Source organism: Podarcis cretensis (assembly GCF_951804945.1).
Source record: "Podarcis cretensis genome assembly, chromosome: 2".
Classification (NCBI taxonomy): domain Eukaryota; kingdom Metazoa; phylum Chordata; class Lepidosauria; order Squamata; family Lacertidae; genus Podarcis; species Podarcis cretensis.
In genome coordinates, this window is record NC_137171.1 from 74,731,619 (window position 1) to 74,749,407 (window position 17,789).

Consider the following 17,789-nt stretch of genomic DNA (forward strand, 5'->3'; position numbering starts at 1 on the left):
GTTGTGCTATTTAATTCTTACAAGATGTCATAAAATGCTAAACACTTAGCTACTTTGAACACAATACCAGAGAAACTGGTCATGGTTTGCAGGTCATTGGCCTGTAGTCTTGTTTTCTGAAGCACTTACTATTTGGGCCATGTTGGAGCCCTGTGCCCCTCAATACCAGCTGCTGGAAGTCACAGGAGAGGAGGGGAGTGCTGCTCTTGCACCCAGGGTCATCTTAGAGGCCTCCCAGGGGCATTTGGTTGGCAACTGTGGGGACAGGATGCTGGACTAGAAGGGGCACTGGCCTGATCCAGCAGGGTTTTTGCGTGGACAGGCGGAGCCCCCAGATCCCGCGCAGTCCCCCCCGTCATGTGGAATAACGACTCAAGACAACGTGCTATGGGATTAAATTGGCCACAACTTTATTAAATTTCAAATGTGGGTAGACCTTGGCTCAGGCATTGGGCGTTCTCCCTCCCCAGTCCCCAGCCGGGGACCTAGGGAGCGTCAGGGTTATCCAGTGTGTGTGTGTGGGGGGGGATGGGCCGGCTCTGGAGAACATATGTTCAAGCAGAGATAGTCGCCCCCGTTACGCCGCCGCCACAGGGGAGAGCAATGACGACCTTTCGGCGTACAGTAAAGCCTCCCTTCAGAAACCCCTTTAACTGGGAACCCTGGTATCGCTGCCGCAAAGAGGAAGATGGACTAAAGGATTCCGCCCAAGGCCTGATACCGCCAAAGTTGTGATGTTTTGCTATGGGAAAGGCGAAACCTGCCAATGCAGGGAAATTCCTTTCAGGCCCTTTAACAGCGACCTTAACGTAGCAGCGCCTGCATACCTGTGAAGAAAAGTTAACCTGCAAAATAAGACATTAACTGAGGGTGGGTAGGGTGGGAGAAGCTCTGGAGCCAAGTGAGGATTCCCAGGTAAGATCCTCCCTCTATTGTGTGGGCAGGTAATCCCTCCCCTACCTGGCCTGGTCTCCTTGGCAACGCTTCCCCAGGTGGGATTGGACAACTGACTGAGGTAGGCGGAGACCTCCAGGTATCCCACCTGAGGGAAGGCAAAGCCAAGCCTATGCTGTTGGAGCCGCTCCAGATCTAGGGGCTGCACGCATCCACGCAAAGGGCGCCCCCCGTTTTAGGCGGGGAGCAGTCATTCTGATATTCTTATGGGGAGTAAAAGATTTCCTTAGAGGAATGAAATAGGACGATATAATGTTTAAAAAATGGGACGGGGAATATTATTCTGTCAGCAGCAGAGAGAAAGGAGAGGCAAAGATGGAAAGAAATTGGGGTACTGGCCATACATTTTCAACCATTCTGAGGTAGCAGGAAATGAGGACCCTGTGGCTCACCTCTCCCCCCCCATCCCTTCAATGTTTCTATCATCCCTTCTTCCAACTTCCAAACAAAGCAGGGTTACCTTGCCACATTTTGAAGCAAGTGAAGGAATTCACCTTAATCCATTAAAAAGAGAATAGTCCCCAAAATATAATTAAATCTAGAATTGAAGTTTTCCTTTGCAATTCTGTGCAGATGCCAGGGGTCACCAACATGCCGCCCAGCTGGCCTGCTAATAACTCCCATGACAGTGCCTGCAGACGGTCTCAGTAAATATCTCCTTAAAAATCCACAATATTTGAGAGACAGTTTGCTCTTGCTGCTGCTCAGCTCCTGTTTGCAGAAGCTCTGCCTCTTCTGCACTGAACACATCCCCTTAAACATGTCCACAATCTGCTGGAGGACAGAATGGAGAAGAGGTGCTGAGAGCATCTCTCTGTGTGAAAGTGCTTTGGTGGCTAATGTAGGTGCCTTTCCCCCCACTGATAATAGGTCACTCTGGCAGCCCCCAACAGAATATTAAAAACACAATAAAACATCAAACATTAAAAACTTCCCTAAACAGGGCTGCCTTCAGATGTCTTCTAAATGCCAGGTAGTTGTTTATCTCTTTGACATCTGATGGGAGGGCATTCCACAGGGTGGGCACCACTACCGAGAAGGCCCTCTGCCTGGTTCCCTGTAACTTGGCTTCTCACAGTGAGGGAACCACCAGAAGGCCCTCAACGCGGGATCTCAGTGTCCAGGTAGAACAATGAGGGCGGAGACACTCCTTCAGGTATACTGGGCCAAGGCCATTTAGGACTTTAAAGGTCAACACCAACACTTTGAATTGCCTGCACCATTTTGTGGTCCTCTCCTTCTGCCCAAGAGGTTGGCAACCTAAGGCCCATGGGCCAGGTCCGGCCAATGAGCTTCCTGGAACCGGCCCACGGCCATTCTGTGGATCGGCGTGGGGATTCCGTGCTTTTTTCCGTGGTGCCATTTTTTTCTCACTGCAGCGACTGACTTCTGGGTCGGAAGAGTGCCAGAAATAGCGTGTGTGAATGCACACGGGCGCTCCTCTGTCCTGGAAGAGCGCCGGAAGTAGCTTGATCGCATGCAGAGGCGCGAGCGTGCACGCTCTGGCCCACTGAGAGGTCTGTCAGGAAGTGGACCGGCCCGGCCTCAAAAAATGTTGCTGACCCCTCTTCTGCCCTTTTAGATGTGGCAGACATACCCCTACAGCAGCCATTTTGGGGCTGAAATGTTGGTGAGCCCTGTTCTAGTCTGTCCACTGTGTTTCCATCCCGGTATTCTATTCTAAAGCAAGGAAAACTTCTTTGAAATAAGCATTAATTCTTCAAAATAAGGGATGCTGATAACAAATTATATTAAACCAAGGGATACTAGTATACATGTGGGTGTTTTTCAAAATGTGGTGTGTGTGTATATCACATAAAAAAATATGAACAGTCTGTATAGAAGTGGGGGTTTTGTTTGTCTTTTATTGTAACTAATATAGTTTATAGTGCTTCCCTGGTTAGCCTTGTAACTCTTGAGAAATTGTAATGAATGAATAAATGAATGAATGGACATAAGGTATCTATTTTTTACTAGTAATCAGCCTGCATAAACAATGAAATGAGTACAGTTTTCATGGCTTGGAATCCTAGTTGTGCCTGAGGAACATATTTCCTGAGGCTTGCCTGAGCTCAGCATAAAAGCTGGTGCCTGCCTATCCTAAGCAAATACCATTTTCTTAGTAGGGAGCTACCTTGAATATGTGCTGTGAAGTGACTAGTTAAGGGATTCCCCTGTAAAAGTGATGAAATTTATAGTACCCAGTAGTGGCACATTTGTGGCACCATAAAACTAAAGATCCAGAACTTAAAAGATATCTCCACTGGGCCTTTCATGCTGTAACTAATTATCTCCCCTCTTTTTCCTCTCTCTTTCTCCCACAGGTTGTTGTGTCTTTCTTTCTCCAAAGGGGCTGATAAAAAGCACAACTCCCAGCAGCAATTGCTTCTGTTTGGCTATATTTGGACATCACAATATAACTGTTTATTCACCTAAGGCTGGAGTTTCCTTGCGGCAGGATGGCCATTGGACACTGCTGTTGAATTAAAGGTGTTTCAGAGACACAACTGCCCACAACAAATGGTAGGCTATCTGACACCTTTGCTCTGACCAGGGAGGTCTCCTTGTGGCTTGGAAAGGTGCTTGCTGCCCTCTTGAGGCAGTGCAATGGCATCCTCTGCCACCCTATGGATTCTGCTGGTCTATCCTGTTGCGTGCCACACCAGCATTCATGGCCAGAGCCCCGGATACAACGTGGCAGCCAAGAAGGAGATCAGCTTGGAAGGTGACCTGGTTATTGGGGGCCTGTTCCCAGTCCACGAGAAAGGAAATCCTACAGAGGAGTGTGGCAAGATCAATGAACATCGTGGCATCCAGCGCCTTGAAGCTATGCTCTTTGCCCTAGATGAGATCAACAAGAACCAGCAGCTTCTGCCGGGCATCACCCTGGGAGCTCACATCCTAGACACATGTTCCAAGGACACCTATGCCCTAGAACAATCCCTGGATTTTGTGCGTGCCTCCCTCACCAGAGTGGACGGCTCTGAGCATATCTGCCCTGATGGGTCCTACGCCATTCATGATGATGTACCTACAGCTATCACAGGGGTTATCGGGGGCTCCTACAGTGACGTCTCCATTCAGGTACCATTTGCAAACCAGGAGGGAGCTGGTGGGAATGTGGAGTGTGGTGCTTAGAATTGGGGTGTTGTGTCTGGGGCCTTGTATTAGGGGTAAAAAGAATGAGTGTGAATGAAAGAAGCCAGGTCTAGGCATTTGCTCATTGGATAAGAGGGCTTGGAAAATTGATGGTTACTTGAGGAGTCTATGGGTGCAGCTATAGAATACAACTGTGAAACTAGGAATCAAGTCATTAAGTAGCTTCCTTTCAGTGAATTATGGTAGCATAGTGGTTTCCACTTGCTTGGCCATGAGTTTAGTAAGTGGCCCTAAGACAAGCCAATATTGTTCTGCCAGTTCCATGCCAAACCTTGGCAACTGTTATTCTTGGGCAGCTGCTGAGGCCCCAGTAGGGCTTCTCTTGGTGCTTGCTTTCGGCCTGCCACACTGAGTAGCTGGGTCTGGGAAGCCGCTGCTTAAATATTTCTGCAATGCCCTGGAATTCTGGGGCATTGTGGGAAATTTTTAAGGGCAGCTTTCCTGGGTCGGAGGAGAAGAAGAGTTTGGATTTGCTATCCCACTTTATCACTACCCTAAGGAGTCTCAAAGCGGCTAACATTCTCCTTTCCCTTCCTCCCCCACAACAAACACTCTGTGAGGTGAGTGGGGCTGAGAGACTTCAGAGAAGTGTGACTGGCCCAAGGTCACCCAGCAGCTGCATGTGGAGGAGCGGAGACGCGAACCCGGTTCCCCAGATTACAAGACTACTGCTCTTAACCACTACACCACACTGGCTCTCTGTAGAAGGAGGCATTACTGTAGAAAAAGGTCCACTAGATAGCTTGATGCAAGGATGATGGGGGCAATGTCTGTAAAGGGCTTTGGTCATTATCAATTTAGGTATCACTATCTGGTTTTAATTCAGAATCAGTAGTCAGAAAATAAAAACCAATACCATCTTGGCATCACGAGATTTCCCTATCTACAGTATTCTGTATTAAATGTCTCAAGAAGTGAATGGGCTCTGCGTTTGCAGACTAAGGGTGCAGGTACTACACACGTATTTGGAAGCCCACTGGAACTCAGTGTGGCAGATTGTTCTGTAGATCGTGCAGTAGATACATCAAGAGAATAAGGTGGCATCAGAAGAATTTGTTTCCATAAAGCTAAGCGCAGGACAGAGCAGAAGCTTCTCATGATTACCTATGGAAGGCATAGCCACAAGTTTAAAGACTTTATCTTATGTTGAAAGACTGTTGCATATTCAAGTGGATCATAGCTCTGCAAAACCAAATTGCTCTCCTCACGTCAGATTCTTCTGCTACAAAATGCCTCATATTTTGGCAGAACTGCAACTCTAGGCAATGCATTCTTACAGTGGGAATCAATTGGGACCCTATAGATTTCAAAGGCTCTCCATACTATTGTACAGAACGAGATGAGAAGTGGGATGAGACTCCTGGGATGAGATGGTAGGAGGTCACATGTTATTCTAATATCAGATACACGCTCACCTTGGAAGTGAGAACAGAGAACAGGCAGGTTATATTTGTGAAAACATAGCTGATGGCCATTGGGGATAGTATTTTGCATACTATTTTGCAGCAGGCTCAGTTATCTGAGCGAGCCTTTGTGTGCCCAGGATTTGTGGGTGTTTCCAAACGCCCTGCCATTGTTTTATTGTGATGCTTCCTGAGGTGCAGTGAACGTGGTAATCACAGCCTGACTCACACACCTGTACGAGAGACAGAGCGACCTTTTTATAGCCCACCCTGACCGCCACCTCTGCCTTCGGGTTCATCCCTCCCAACAAAAGCTCTGCCTGATTCTAGGCTTCCTAACGCAGGGACCGTATCCCAGAGCATCCGTGTGACAGAGTAATTAGCTGCTGCTCCTGAGAAGCCCTGAGGATGTATTAATGCTATAATTAATGTAAATTAATATATCATTATCACGTACAGAGCCCATTGCCAGGAGAGAAAGAGGGAGAGAGCTGAACACGGCTAGCTATCTCATTTGCAGAGAGAGGACGAGCCTGTTGCCAGGGCTTTGCTCATAGATGTCTCTGGCCCAATTCCCCAAAAGCAGAGCAGGAAGGAAGGAATAGATGCTTGCAGCCTTCTGAGGGAGGCTTGCATTGCATTCAGCAAACTAGCAGTTTGAGGAGGGTCTTGCCTTGGCGATGCCAGTGCAAAATAGTTCTGTCCTTTCTCCTATAGCTTGCAGCTCCTGCTGCTGTGCTCTGCTGCCTCATGCTATGTTTGCCTCAGTTACAGATTTGACCCCAATTCCTGTGGGTAGGAAGACCACAGGATCCCTCTGAAGACACCTGAGACCATGGCCATCTGTCACTTAATTTCAGGAGCTTCCCTACAGATATGCCAGGCCAAACTCCTCCTCCCTCCTTCCTTAGTCAAATGCCAATAAGAATGCATTGCTGGAACTGGGTTTTTGGCGGATGGAGCTGAAGAAACAAGAAAGACTTGCAAGAAGAGGGTTTCTATTTAGCAGGGTCAGTGGCAGCACTCGGCATATGCCAGGGCTCCCAGAACCTTGGCACTGCTGAATCATCATCACCATCATCATATATTTATACCCCAGCCACTCTGGCAGCTCCCAACAGAATATTAAAAACACGATAAAACATCAAACATTAAAAACTTCCCTAAACAGGGCTGCCTTCAGATGTCTTCTAAAAGTCAAGTAGTTCTTTATTTCCTTGATATCTGATGGGAGGGCGTTCCACAGGGTGGACGCCACTACCGAGAAGGCCCTCTGCCTGGTTCCCTGTAACCTCACTTCACACAGTGAGGGAACTGCCAGAATGCCCTTGGAGCCGGACCTCAGTGTCCAGGCAGAATGATGGGGGAGAAGACACTCCTTCAGGTATACTGGGCCAAGGCCGTTTAGGGCTTTAAAGGTCAGCACCAATGCTGAAGACTGGGCTGGGCACCCCTTAATTCTCCCTCTTCTGGCCTGGCACTCTAAGCACTGCCCGTTGGCTAGATCAGAGGACACTTTCCCCAGGGCCCACTGTGTCCTGATATTTTGAGAAGGTAGCTGGTGAATTCAAAGCAAATCCTCAGTGTTTTTTGGGGAGGTGGTTGTACACTGGCTTTCTACCATATAACTGCCCTGAAAGTCACAGAAGATCCTATGACTTGACTGCTGCTCTGGGCTATGAAGCTGGTGTGGTGTAGTGGTTAAGAGCGGTAGACTCGTAATCTGGTGAACCAGGTTCGCGTCTCCGCTGCTGGGTGACCTTGGGCTAGTCACACTTCTCTGAAGTCTCTCAGCCCCACTCACCTCACAGAGTGTTTGTTGTGGGGGAGGAAGGGAAAGGAGAATGTTAGCTGCTTTGAGACTCCTTTGGGTAGTGATAAAGCGGGATATCAAATCCAAACTCTTCTCTTCTTCTTCTGGGTTGGTTTCTGAAGTTGCTGAGCTGTGGTTTGTGAACAGCATCCGTTTAGTGTCCTTTTATGCTACATCCGCCTCCCTCCTTCTCCCTGTTCAAGCAGAGTATCACATGACTCCTCTGCCTTCCTGCTACTTAGAAGTGGCAACAGTGGGAGTTGAAGAATGGGAAACTCAGACATGCTTCTTCCCATTCACCCTTTCCACCCCTGGTCCCCTTACAGTTTATTGTTCCATGCCAAATGGCAGATGGCAGACTCCCTGGATCACATCCGCACATGCCCATACCACCATTTCTTTTCCTTTCAAGGGAAGTCCCTTTGAACCAGGCACTTGCCAAATTGCAAAAAAAAAAAGAGGGACAGAAATCATGCGCACCTTTTAAGGGAGGAGAAGGTATAACTGAAAGAAAGAAAGATGTGTGGATGAGAAACAAAGAAGAGGGGTGATAAACAGTGGGGGAAATAGTATCTGCACCATACGTTTAAAGCACATTTAATGGTACACACATTCACACATGGCTTCCCCAAAGAATCATGGGAACTGTAGTTTATCCATCAGAGAGCAACCATCCCCAACACCCTTAACAAACTACATTTCCTAGAATTCTTTGAAAAAAGCCATGTGCGCTAAATGGACCTTAAATTTTCAGTGTGTGGATGTTGCTTAAAATAAAAGAATGAAGCAAGAAAACCAGTAGGAAGTAAAAAAAAAGAACAATGAAAGACAAAAGAGACTGAGCCGAGAAGGTGCAGAGAGCGGCAGTTAGATCTGATTAAGGGAAGCAGGGCATGAAGGAAATAAAAGGGGGTCATATTTTTCCCCCTTCCTCATGCCATGGGCAGACAAAGAAAGCAGAACGCAAGATTCAGAAAGATAACCAGCTCAGCCGGCTAGATGGCTGTGTTTTTAATAAAGGAATCATTAGCTAAACTGACAGCCCAAAAGGTGGGTAAATAGCAAAGCAGGGCAAGGAGTTATACAAAGTGAGCGAGGGACAGTTGGTGAGATAATTAGGGAGTTTATTAAAAAGATCCACAGATAATTTGGCTACAGAACCCTCTCCGCAGAGTTCTACACTGGCAACAAGAACACAAAGGCGTTTTATTAATAATTCTGGGTTCTTCTCACTGGCTGCTGTCCCCTGTGGTTTGTGTCCCCTCCAGGCTGGAGGAGACCGGAGTGCTCTCTCTGTCTCTGATTCTCTCCCTGAATCCCCCAGGACTGGCACAGAAAGCTACAGATTTGATCCAGCTGAGACACTGTGTGTCTAAAGCAGGCAGTGGATTAACACCTTCCCTGCTTCTCTCCAGCCCTCTTTGCTTCCCAAGAGTGGTTTGGGCAAAGGCTGTATGAAAGGGAAAGGCTCACTTACAGCAGTGGAGCACAGGCCCTCTCAGGGGTTCAAAGCGGCCTGGACCATAGAATCATAGAATCATAGAGCTGGAAGAGACCACAAGGGCCGTCGAGTCCAACCCCCTGCCAAGCAGGAAACACCATCAGAGCACTCCTGACATATGGTTGTCAAGCCTCTGCTTAAAGACCTCCAAAGAAGGAGACTCCACCACACTCCTTGGCAGCAAATTCCACTGTCGAACAGCTCTTACTGTCAGGAAGTTCTTCCTAATGTTTAAGTGGAATCTTTTTTCTTGTAGTTTGGATCCATTGCTCCGTGTCCGCTTCTCTGGAGCAGCAGAAAACAACCTTTCTCCCTCCTCTATGTGACATCCTTTTATATATTTGAACATGGCTATCATATCACCCCTTAACCTCCTCTTCTCCAGGCTAAACATGCCCAGCTCCCTTAGCCGTTCCTCATAAGGCATCGTTTCCAGGCCTTTGACCATTTTGGTTGCCCTCCTCTGGACATGTTCCAGTTTGTCAGTGTCCTTCTTGAACTGTGGTGCCCAGAACTGGACACAGTACTCCAGGTGAGGTCTGACCAGAGCAGAATACAGTGGCACTATTACTTCCCTTGATCTAGATGCTATACTCCTATTGATGCAGCCCAGAATTGCATTGGCTTTTTTAGCTGCCGCGTCACACTGTTGGCTCATGTCAAGTTTGTGGTCAACCAAGACTCCGAGATCCTTTTCACATGTACTGCTCTCAAGCCAGGTGTCACCCATCTTGTATTGGTGCCTCTCGTTTTTTTTGCCCAAGTGCAATACTTTACATTTCTCCCTGTTAAAATTCATCTTGTTTGTTTTGGCCCAGTTCTCTAATCTGTCACGGTCGTTTTGAAGTGTGATCCTGTCCTCTGGGGTGTTAGCCACCCCGCCTAGTTTGGTGTCATCTGCAAATTTGATCAGGATGCCCTTGAGTCCATCATCCAAGTCGTTGATAAAGATGTTGAATAAGACCGGGCCCAAGACAGAACCCTGTGGCACCCCACTAGTCACTCTTCTCCAGGATGAAGAGGAACCATTGATGGGCACCCTTTGGGTTCGGTCAGTCAGCCAGTTACAAATCCACTGAGTGGTAGCATAGTCAAGACCGCATTTTACCAGCTTCTTTACAAGAATATCATGGGGCACCTTGTCAAATGCCTTGCTGAAATCAAGGTAGGCTACTTCCACTGCGTTCCCTTCATCTACCAGGCTTGTAATTCTGTCAAAAAACGAGATCAGGTTAGTCTGACATGACTTATTTTTCAGAAATCCATGCTGACTATTGGTGATCACAGCATTCCTTTCTACGTGCTCACAGACTGTTTGCTTAATGATCTGCTCCAGAATCTTCCCTGGTATTGATGTCAGACTGACTGGGCGGTAATTATTTGGGTCCTCTCTTTTCCCCTTTTTGAAAATAGGGACAACATTTGCCCTCCTCCAGTCTGCCGGGACTTCGCCTGTTCTCCAGGAATTCTCAAAGATGACTGCCAGTGGTTCTGAGATCACATCTGCCAGTTCTTTTAATACTCTTGGATGCAGTTCATCTGGCCCTGGAGACTTGAATACATCTAAACTAGCCAAGTATTCTTGTACTATCTCCTTAGTTATTCTGGGCTGTGTTTCCTCTGCTGAATCATTTGCTCCAAATTCTTCAGGTCAGGCATTGTTTTCTTTATCGGAGAAGACTGAGGCAAAGAAGGCATTGAGGAGTTCAGCCCTTTCTGTGTCCCCTGTTTGCATTTCACCATCTTCTCTGAGTGACCCCACTGTTTCTTTGTTCTTCCTTTTGCTACGAACATACCCATAAAAGCCTTTTTTGTTGCTTTTAACCTCTCTAGCAAGCCTGAGTTCATTCTGTGCTTTAGCTTTTCTGACTTTGTGTCTACACGTGCTGGCTATTTGTTTGAATTCCTCTTTGGTGGTTTCCCCCCTTTTCCATTTTTTGTACACATCCTTTTTTAATCTTAACTCAGTTAAAAGTTCTTTAGATAGCCACCCTGGCTTCTTTAGGCACCTTCCATGTTTCCGTCTCATTGGTATTGCCTGAAGTTGTGCTTTTACTATCTCCCTCTTAACAAACTCCCAGCCATCATGAACTCCCTTTCCTTTTAGTATTACTGTCCATGGGATCTCACCCAGCACTTCCCTAAGTTTTATGAAGTCGGCTTTCTTAAAGTCAAGAAATTGAGTCCTAGTATGCTTGGCTGCTCCTTTCCGCTGTATAGTAAACTTCAGAAGAGCATGATCACTCGCGCCTAATGATCCTTCCACTTCTACCCCACTAACCAGGTCATCAACATTGGTTAGGACCAGATCTAAAATGGCTGTTCCTCTTGTTGCTTCTCCCACTTTCTGGACAATGGCTGGTAGGCAGCAAAGCAAGCACAGTAGTTCCCATGCTTCTTCCTCCACTCCAACACATGCACACACACTCAAAAGCTTCATACTTGTTTGATGTAGCTGGCAGGTAGCAAAACAAACACAGTAAACACAACAACACATCAGTCAATCCCCTTGTTTTTTCCACTATCTGTCCTGTTTTCCAGTCACTCCTCAGTGGGGAGATTAGGTGCCTGTTGTTTGCTCTGCAAGACCAGCAAAGCAAACAGGAGGTGAATAAGTCCCAATGCTTCTTCTCTCCCACTCACCACCCATTTTGAAAAAGCCCACCCATAGGCAGTAAACTGTTTCCACCCTCTTTTTTCAAGGAGCCCTCCATGGGCAAAGCCTTCTCAACTCTTTTCCATTCTTCACAATCCATTCCTGTCCCTTCTTCATTAAAAAATAATAATTGTTGCCTCTCCTGTGTCTTAGTTACTTACACTACTAGTCTAGTTAGAATAGTTGCTTAAACAGTATCACTCTTCTCTCCTCCCAGTTTTGGCTAGAGTGGTAAGTTTTGCATTTTATCTATAGCTGTATTCTCATTCAATCCATCCTATCCATTTATCCTTCAGAACCTTGACTATTATAAGACCTTTTCGGGGATGCGGACAAGGAGAAGCACTAGAGCTACATGAACTCTCCCCTCATCCACTTGACTTCACAACCTGTTCTAGTGCTTTTGATTAGGGCTACATTCACCTCAGATTGGTTTGGGAGACTTTCACAATATTAGGAAAACCAAAGCTACAGTCCTCTCATTGACTTCTGCCCGGAAACCAGAACAGCTGTAAATTTCTGAGTTTCCCCCCACATAGGTACATAGTAGCCAGCCAAGAGATTAACCCTACCAAATTCTGGATAGGTAGATCCAAGGTTTTTCCTGTTTTAAGGTTCAAAATGATCATAACCTTTTTGTAAAAAGACAATGAGTGAATAATGTTGCCTAGGCACACTTGCGGCAATGGTGGAATTATAATTGCCTAGGTAGGTAGCAGTGAAGGAATTCTAGGCAATGAGGGAAGGGGGAAAGGAGAGCTTCCCATTCTCCTCCTCTTCAAAAGGCCTTCCAGGCAACAAAATGTGGTGAACGCCATCAGTTCTTCACTGTGGTTTTGTTTTTTGTTGTTGTTGTTGTTGTGTTTTGCAAGCAAACATTCTCCAAAAATAAAAGGAAAACAAATGGCAGAAGGGCCTGCCTCTGACTCCAAGCTAACACTTTGGCTCACAGAATGATCCAGCACAAACTTCCTGCCACAGAGGAATGTGGGTCATAATACTTCACAGTCATAATACTAGGGGGGGGGGTAGGCCTTCTGCTGAGTCATTACCATTTAAAACTCTTTAATATAACTATATCTGTATCAGTTAAACAAAATTTTAAAAGCATTTTGCCAAATCACGTTTCTTACTTGCTTAAATGTTCTAAACTGTGAATGTTGCATTTCGGTCCTATGTGCATAAAAACAAGTTGCAGAACTTAACAGATGCTGAATTTGAGGCCTCCTTTGAGCTTGAGGCTCTCCTGGCCCTGCTCTGATAGTCCCTGGTGTGGTGTGCATACACACACACACACACACACAGAGAGAGAGAGAGAGAGAGAGAGAGAGAGAGAGAGAGAGAGAGAGACTTTATTGTGGTATCTTCTTTTGCTTGCCTCATGTCATGATAGAACTAATTAAACTAACAAACTGACCCCCAAACTACTCTTCCTTTCGCATTGTCATAGTGATCTAAGGAACAGTAGTCAGCACAGCAAAAGGATCGCAGTTTGGGGTCAGAGGAGGATAAGCAGCCAGCTTTGTAGTAAAGTGTTGCCTCTGCGGCACAACTTCTATATAATTCCTAATATGGCTGCCGTCAGGAACATCAAGCCCCCTAGATGTTGCTGGATGCCAACTCCTAATAGCCCTGGCCAGCATGACCAAAGGCCAGGGATGACGGGATATGTAGTCCAATAACAGCAGGTTAGAGGGTGGGGGCACAGGTTCATAGGGATGTTAGTTTAGTGGAGGGTCCATAGTTTCATGGCAGAGCACATGTTTCCATGCAGGCTACCCCAAATTTCAGTTCTCAGTACCTCCAGTTAAAAAGGATTGAGTAGGATGTGATGTGAGAGCCTAGAAAGCCAGTTCCAATCTCTTGATGAGCAAACTGCGCAATTTTTCTGACCTGGTATAAGGTAGCTTCCAATGTTCCTAGATGTTTGCACGTGAAAATATCATGTCAGAATGGTTCATCCATGCAGTATTCTGAGTGACGACTACACAATGAACACCAGAACTTCACAATTCATAGATTGTCTAGGGGTATGCTGTATGTGAACGACCTATTTAAACTCTTTTACACATTTTGCCCAGAAGAAACATTCCAAGAGCTGTCCAGTGGAAGCCAAACATTACATTGGAAATGACTCCATGTATGTGAGAAGCTATTTATGCATTGTAAACTATTTTTATTATTCTTGTAACTATCAAGTTACAATAGAAGAGATTCTGACTAAACATCAGGAAGAACTTTGTTGTGACAGCAAGAGCCATTCAACAGTGGAACGGATTCCCTCAGGAGGTGGTGAACTCTCCTTCCGTGAAGGTTTTTAAGCAGAGGCTGGATGGTCATCTGTCATGGATGCTTTAGTTGAGATTCCTGCAGTGCAGGGGGTTGAACGAGATGACCCTCAGGGTCCCTTCCAATCCTACAATTCTTTGATTCTAGGATTATTTATTAAATTCCTATACCACCCTTCAGCCAAGGAGCACAAGGTTGGTTTACAATATAAAAACACAAAAATGCACACCATAGTACCATACCCTCATGCTACCTGACATCAGATCTCTAGAAAGAAGCACTGTGCTTCCAAGATGCTTCCAGCCTTTAGCTCATGGCTCACTCTGTGTACCTATCTGCTGTGCCTGCCTGTGTTTACCTGCCTCAGACTGCTGACACACATACACAATCTACAAACACTGGTGACTTACTCATTCCAGAGACTCTAATAAATAATCTAATAATTAATCATCTAACAATAGGGTCCCATCAAGAGACACCCCTTGCCCACCCTGGACTATTAATGAACATCAGCATTCATTTTGTCAAATCCTAGAGTGTGATCAGCCTTTGCTTTCAGTCAAATCCATGGCAATCGTCCACCCACAGTAAACAGACAGCAGCCGTACAACTGTATGACAAAGCATGCATTTATTTCACTCCCTGGAGTCTGAGTTTGAAAGCAGTCTCTTCTACCTTCTCCACAGAGACTCTTTACTCAACAACAATCTCAATGTTCAAATCTATGCCATCCTGATTCAGGTTGCTAAGAGAATAGGAGCCGGAGGATTTCCGGAAGCTGTGGTGCCGCCAGTTACTTTGGATGATCTGGGCTGCCCTTTGATACTTCTTGTACCGTGTTCTCATAAGCCACATCTTAAACATTGATTGCAAGAGGACGGAAGCCTTCTCAGACCAAATGTACGTCGATAATGCCATTGCCCTTTTCTCTTCTCGTCTCCGGAAGGAAATCATGCGCCACCATTTCTGGACCAACCATGCACAGACGATGGCGTGTTGCAGGCTACGGCGGACTAGAGTACCACGCCACCATTTCTGGATGGTAATAGCAGCCTAAAAGTAGGAAACAATGACTCAGTTGTCACTACAACATAAGCAGAAAGGGGCCGAGGCACAAATCCCTTTCCCTGTTAGTTTTCTCTCTCATACAAGAATCAGTCATATTGTGTCAGACTTTTAATAGTTTCCGTCAGCCAAACAAGACACAAAACTGAAAAGATGCAAACTGGATGTTGAAAATGGTCTTTTCCCACCTGTGTCTAACAGCTAGGCCACAACCTTATAGTTCTCACTAAAAAAAAACAACCTACCTGGAAGCAGGAATGGTGGCAGTGAAGGAAAAGCGCTTAAGAACGTAAGAAGAGCTCTGCTGGATTAAGCCAATGGCCCATGTAGTCCAGCATCTTGTTCTCCCAGTGGCCCCCCAGATGCCTCTAGGAAGGCAAAATTGCCTGTATAGAAAGTCTGGCATGTACCTTAACTTCCTTTTTCGAAGTTTCTGGCATTGAAGGTGGTGGTGACGTTGGCGGTGGCGACGTTGATTTTTTGCGTGCCTTATGAAAAGATGGCCAGCATAAAGAAAAAAGAAAGAAATATAAGCATAGAGAAGGGTCAAAAGAGTCTGTAGGACTGCTGAGCCTTACGCTACAAGAGCATTCAAGCTCTTTACCAATGGCTGCCCTTCCATTTATGTAATTTTGCATTTGTTGGGTGCAAAAGGCCGGCGCTTGACTAATGAGCAAGAGGGTGGTGCAGCAACTGACTACACTACATCTTGCTTTTTATGAAAACCAGTGCTTACTTCCTAAAAATAGATGTGCGGTTCAGGCATGTTCCAGAAGCTAACTGTTCCGTTGTTCCATCCTAATTCCAGAGATTGTGTGGGCTACTGATGTATCTGAATGTGCCTACAGTGTGCAAAGCTCGCCCTAGCCCAGGCTCCCCACCCTCACCAGCAGAGAAGCGTCATTCAAAGCTGGCACTGTTGCTGGTGCTTTGTGGGCACCAACACACAAAGCAAATAAGGAAGGCTGGTGTGGTGTGGCACCAGCAGGGTGGTGGTACGGCAAGTCCGGTTTCAGCTCAAGTGGTTAAATTGAACAGGCCACCCCTGGTTTCACCCTCCTCTCCTCCACTATCATAATTAAAACACAGCCAACTGCCCCAGCTGTTGTTTGGCTTGGGGAAGAAAGCTCCCACTGATACCATTGGAGACATGAGGATGGCAGTGCAACAAAGGACTCAGGTTCTGATCATAGTATTTTCTGTAGCGTAGGACACTTTGCGGGGACGCGGGTGGCACTGTGGGTTAAATCTCAGCGCCTAGGACTTGCCGATCGCATGGTCGGCGGTTCGAATCCCCGCGGCAGGATGCGCTCCCGTTGCTCGGTCCCAGCGCCTGCCAACCTAGCAGTTCTAAAACACCCCCGGGTGCAGTAGATAAATAGGGACCGCTTACTAGTGGGAAGGTAAACGGCGTTTCCGTGTGTGGCTCTGGCTCGCCAGAGCAGCTTCGTCACGCTGGCCACGTGGCCCGGAAGTGTCTGCGGACGGCTCCCGGCCTCTAGAGTGAGATGAGCGCACAACCCTAGAGTCTGTCAAGACTGGCCCGTACAGACAGGGGTACCTTTACATTTACCTTTAAGACACTTTGCAAAGGAAGATTGGCACGCGGCACTCAACTTACGCAACATTTTTTGCAGAAAGCAATCATCTCTTTCAGGGAAAGCCCATGTCTCAAGGGGAAATGATGATCTGCTTCTAGCAACTGAAGCTCTCTTAGAATCGCAACATCAAGCTGGGTTGTAAACTCTGATGTCATAATGAACACGCCGACACTCCCCTGCTCTAATTCTCACTAGTTAAGAATGAGTCTGTCAGATAGGATTTGTCATTGCTTAACTGGCTGGGCTAGAGAAATGTCACTTCTGTGTGTGCATGCACCATGGAAACAGGAGGAAGTTTTCCTTCTGGAGCCAGTTTTTTTTAATTGGCAGAGAAGGCTGAGCTTAGGCGAGGGATGTTCATACAAGCAAGCAACTGCACCTGCCAACTGATGGCACAACAACCATCCTTTCCCCCCTTCCTGTATGGCTGTGGGCGCACCTGGCTCAGTGTTGTTTTCTCTTTCACACCCATGGCCAGACGCAGTTGCACTGTTAGGGTCAGACTTTGTGGTGGGCATCTGGGGTGCTGCAGTCTGGGTGGGCCCACAAACGATGCCAGTGAATGAATGGCAGGTTCTGGGGGGTGGCTGTGGTCAGCCATGGTGTGTAACGGAACAAGGCAGGGCACCCTCCAAAGCTCTGCCCATCTGGCATTTTCATTCCCCCACCATCTTTCTGGGTCCAGAGGCATTCTGGGGTAATAAATATTTTGGGCAGCTGGTTCAACACAGCACTTGGTGGGCCAACCAAGTCCAGGACCAGGCAGCGAAACGACAATGCAAACCAGAGACACCTTGGCCAGCCTAGCTCACAATATCTTCTGACAAACCTGGCCAACCCTGAGGTTCTGCAAGGTGGCTAGAGCCTGTCCTTCTTCTGAAGCCAGCCCCATCCACACCACTGAGATATTGTGGAAAACTCCATGCAATCTCATCTCTGGCCGCCCAAAACCTTTAGCAAAAAGGAAAGGGAACCCCTTGCACCAGGGCCATCTTTACCCAGGCACCAAATTCGGGGGGGGGGGGTGCCAGGTGTTGGCTGCTGAAGCCACCTAAGCTCTTAACTATCTACCTGTTATGAAATAATAAATAATTTTGATCTAGCTAGAAACACAAAATACGTATATATCTAGGTATCACCGAAATGTATACCTACTGTTTCACAAAAGGACTTTCGACTTTGTGCACTCATTTACCAAAGACGCGCCGCGCCAGAGGCGATACTTGGCATTCAGAATGGCGGCACTTGTCAGACGAGTCAACAAAGGCAAATGTCATTCTCTTTTTTTTTTATAATAATTTTTATTCATTTTTCAGACAGATAATAAAAACAGTATAAAACAATATAG

At 46.6% G+C, this 17,789-nt stretch overlaps 2 protein-coding genes across 2 annotated transcripts in view; one reads left to right on the top strand and one right to left on the bottom strand.

The window, feature by feature from the left end:
• Positions 1 to 17,789, top strand: part of GRM2 (glutamate metabotropic receptor 2) — a 94,958-nt gene that overhangs the window by 46,715 nt on the left and 30,454 nt on the right. Inside the window, exon 2 of the mRNA XM_079968038.1 lies at positions 3,279 to 4,038. Within this exon, the coding sequence (XP_079824164.1) occupies positions 3,562 to 4,038 (477 nt within the window). The 5' untranslated portion in view covers positions 3,279 to 3,561. The remainder of the gene's footprint in view (positions 1 to 3,278; positions 4,039 to 17,789) is intronic.
• On the bottom strand, positions 14,387 to 16,610 carry IQCF6 (IQ motif containing F6). The gene is made up of 3 exons (XM_079968066.1): positions 16,462 to 16,610; positions 15,251 to 15,328; positions 14,387 to 14,828 (listed from the first exon to the last, which is right to left on the bottom strand). Exons 1-3 carry the CDS (start codon positions 16,594 to 16,596, stop codon positions 14,469 to 14,471), a joined length of 573 nt encoding a protein of 190 aa, XP_079824192.1. The 5' UTR covers positions 16,597 to 16,610; the 3' UTR covers positions 14,387 to 14,468.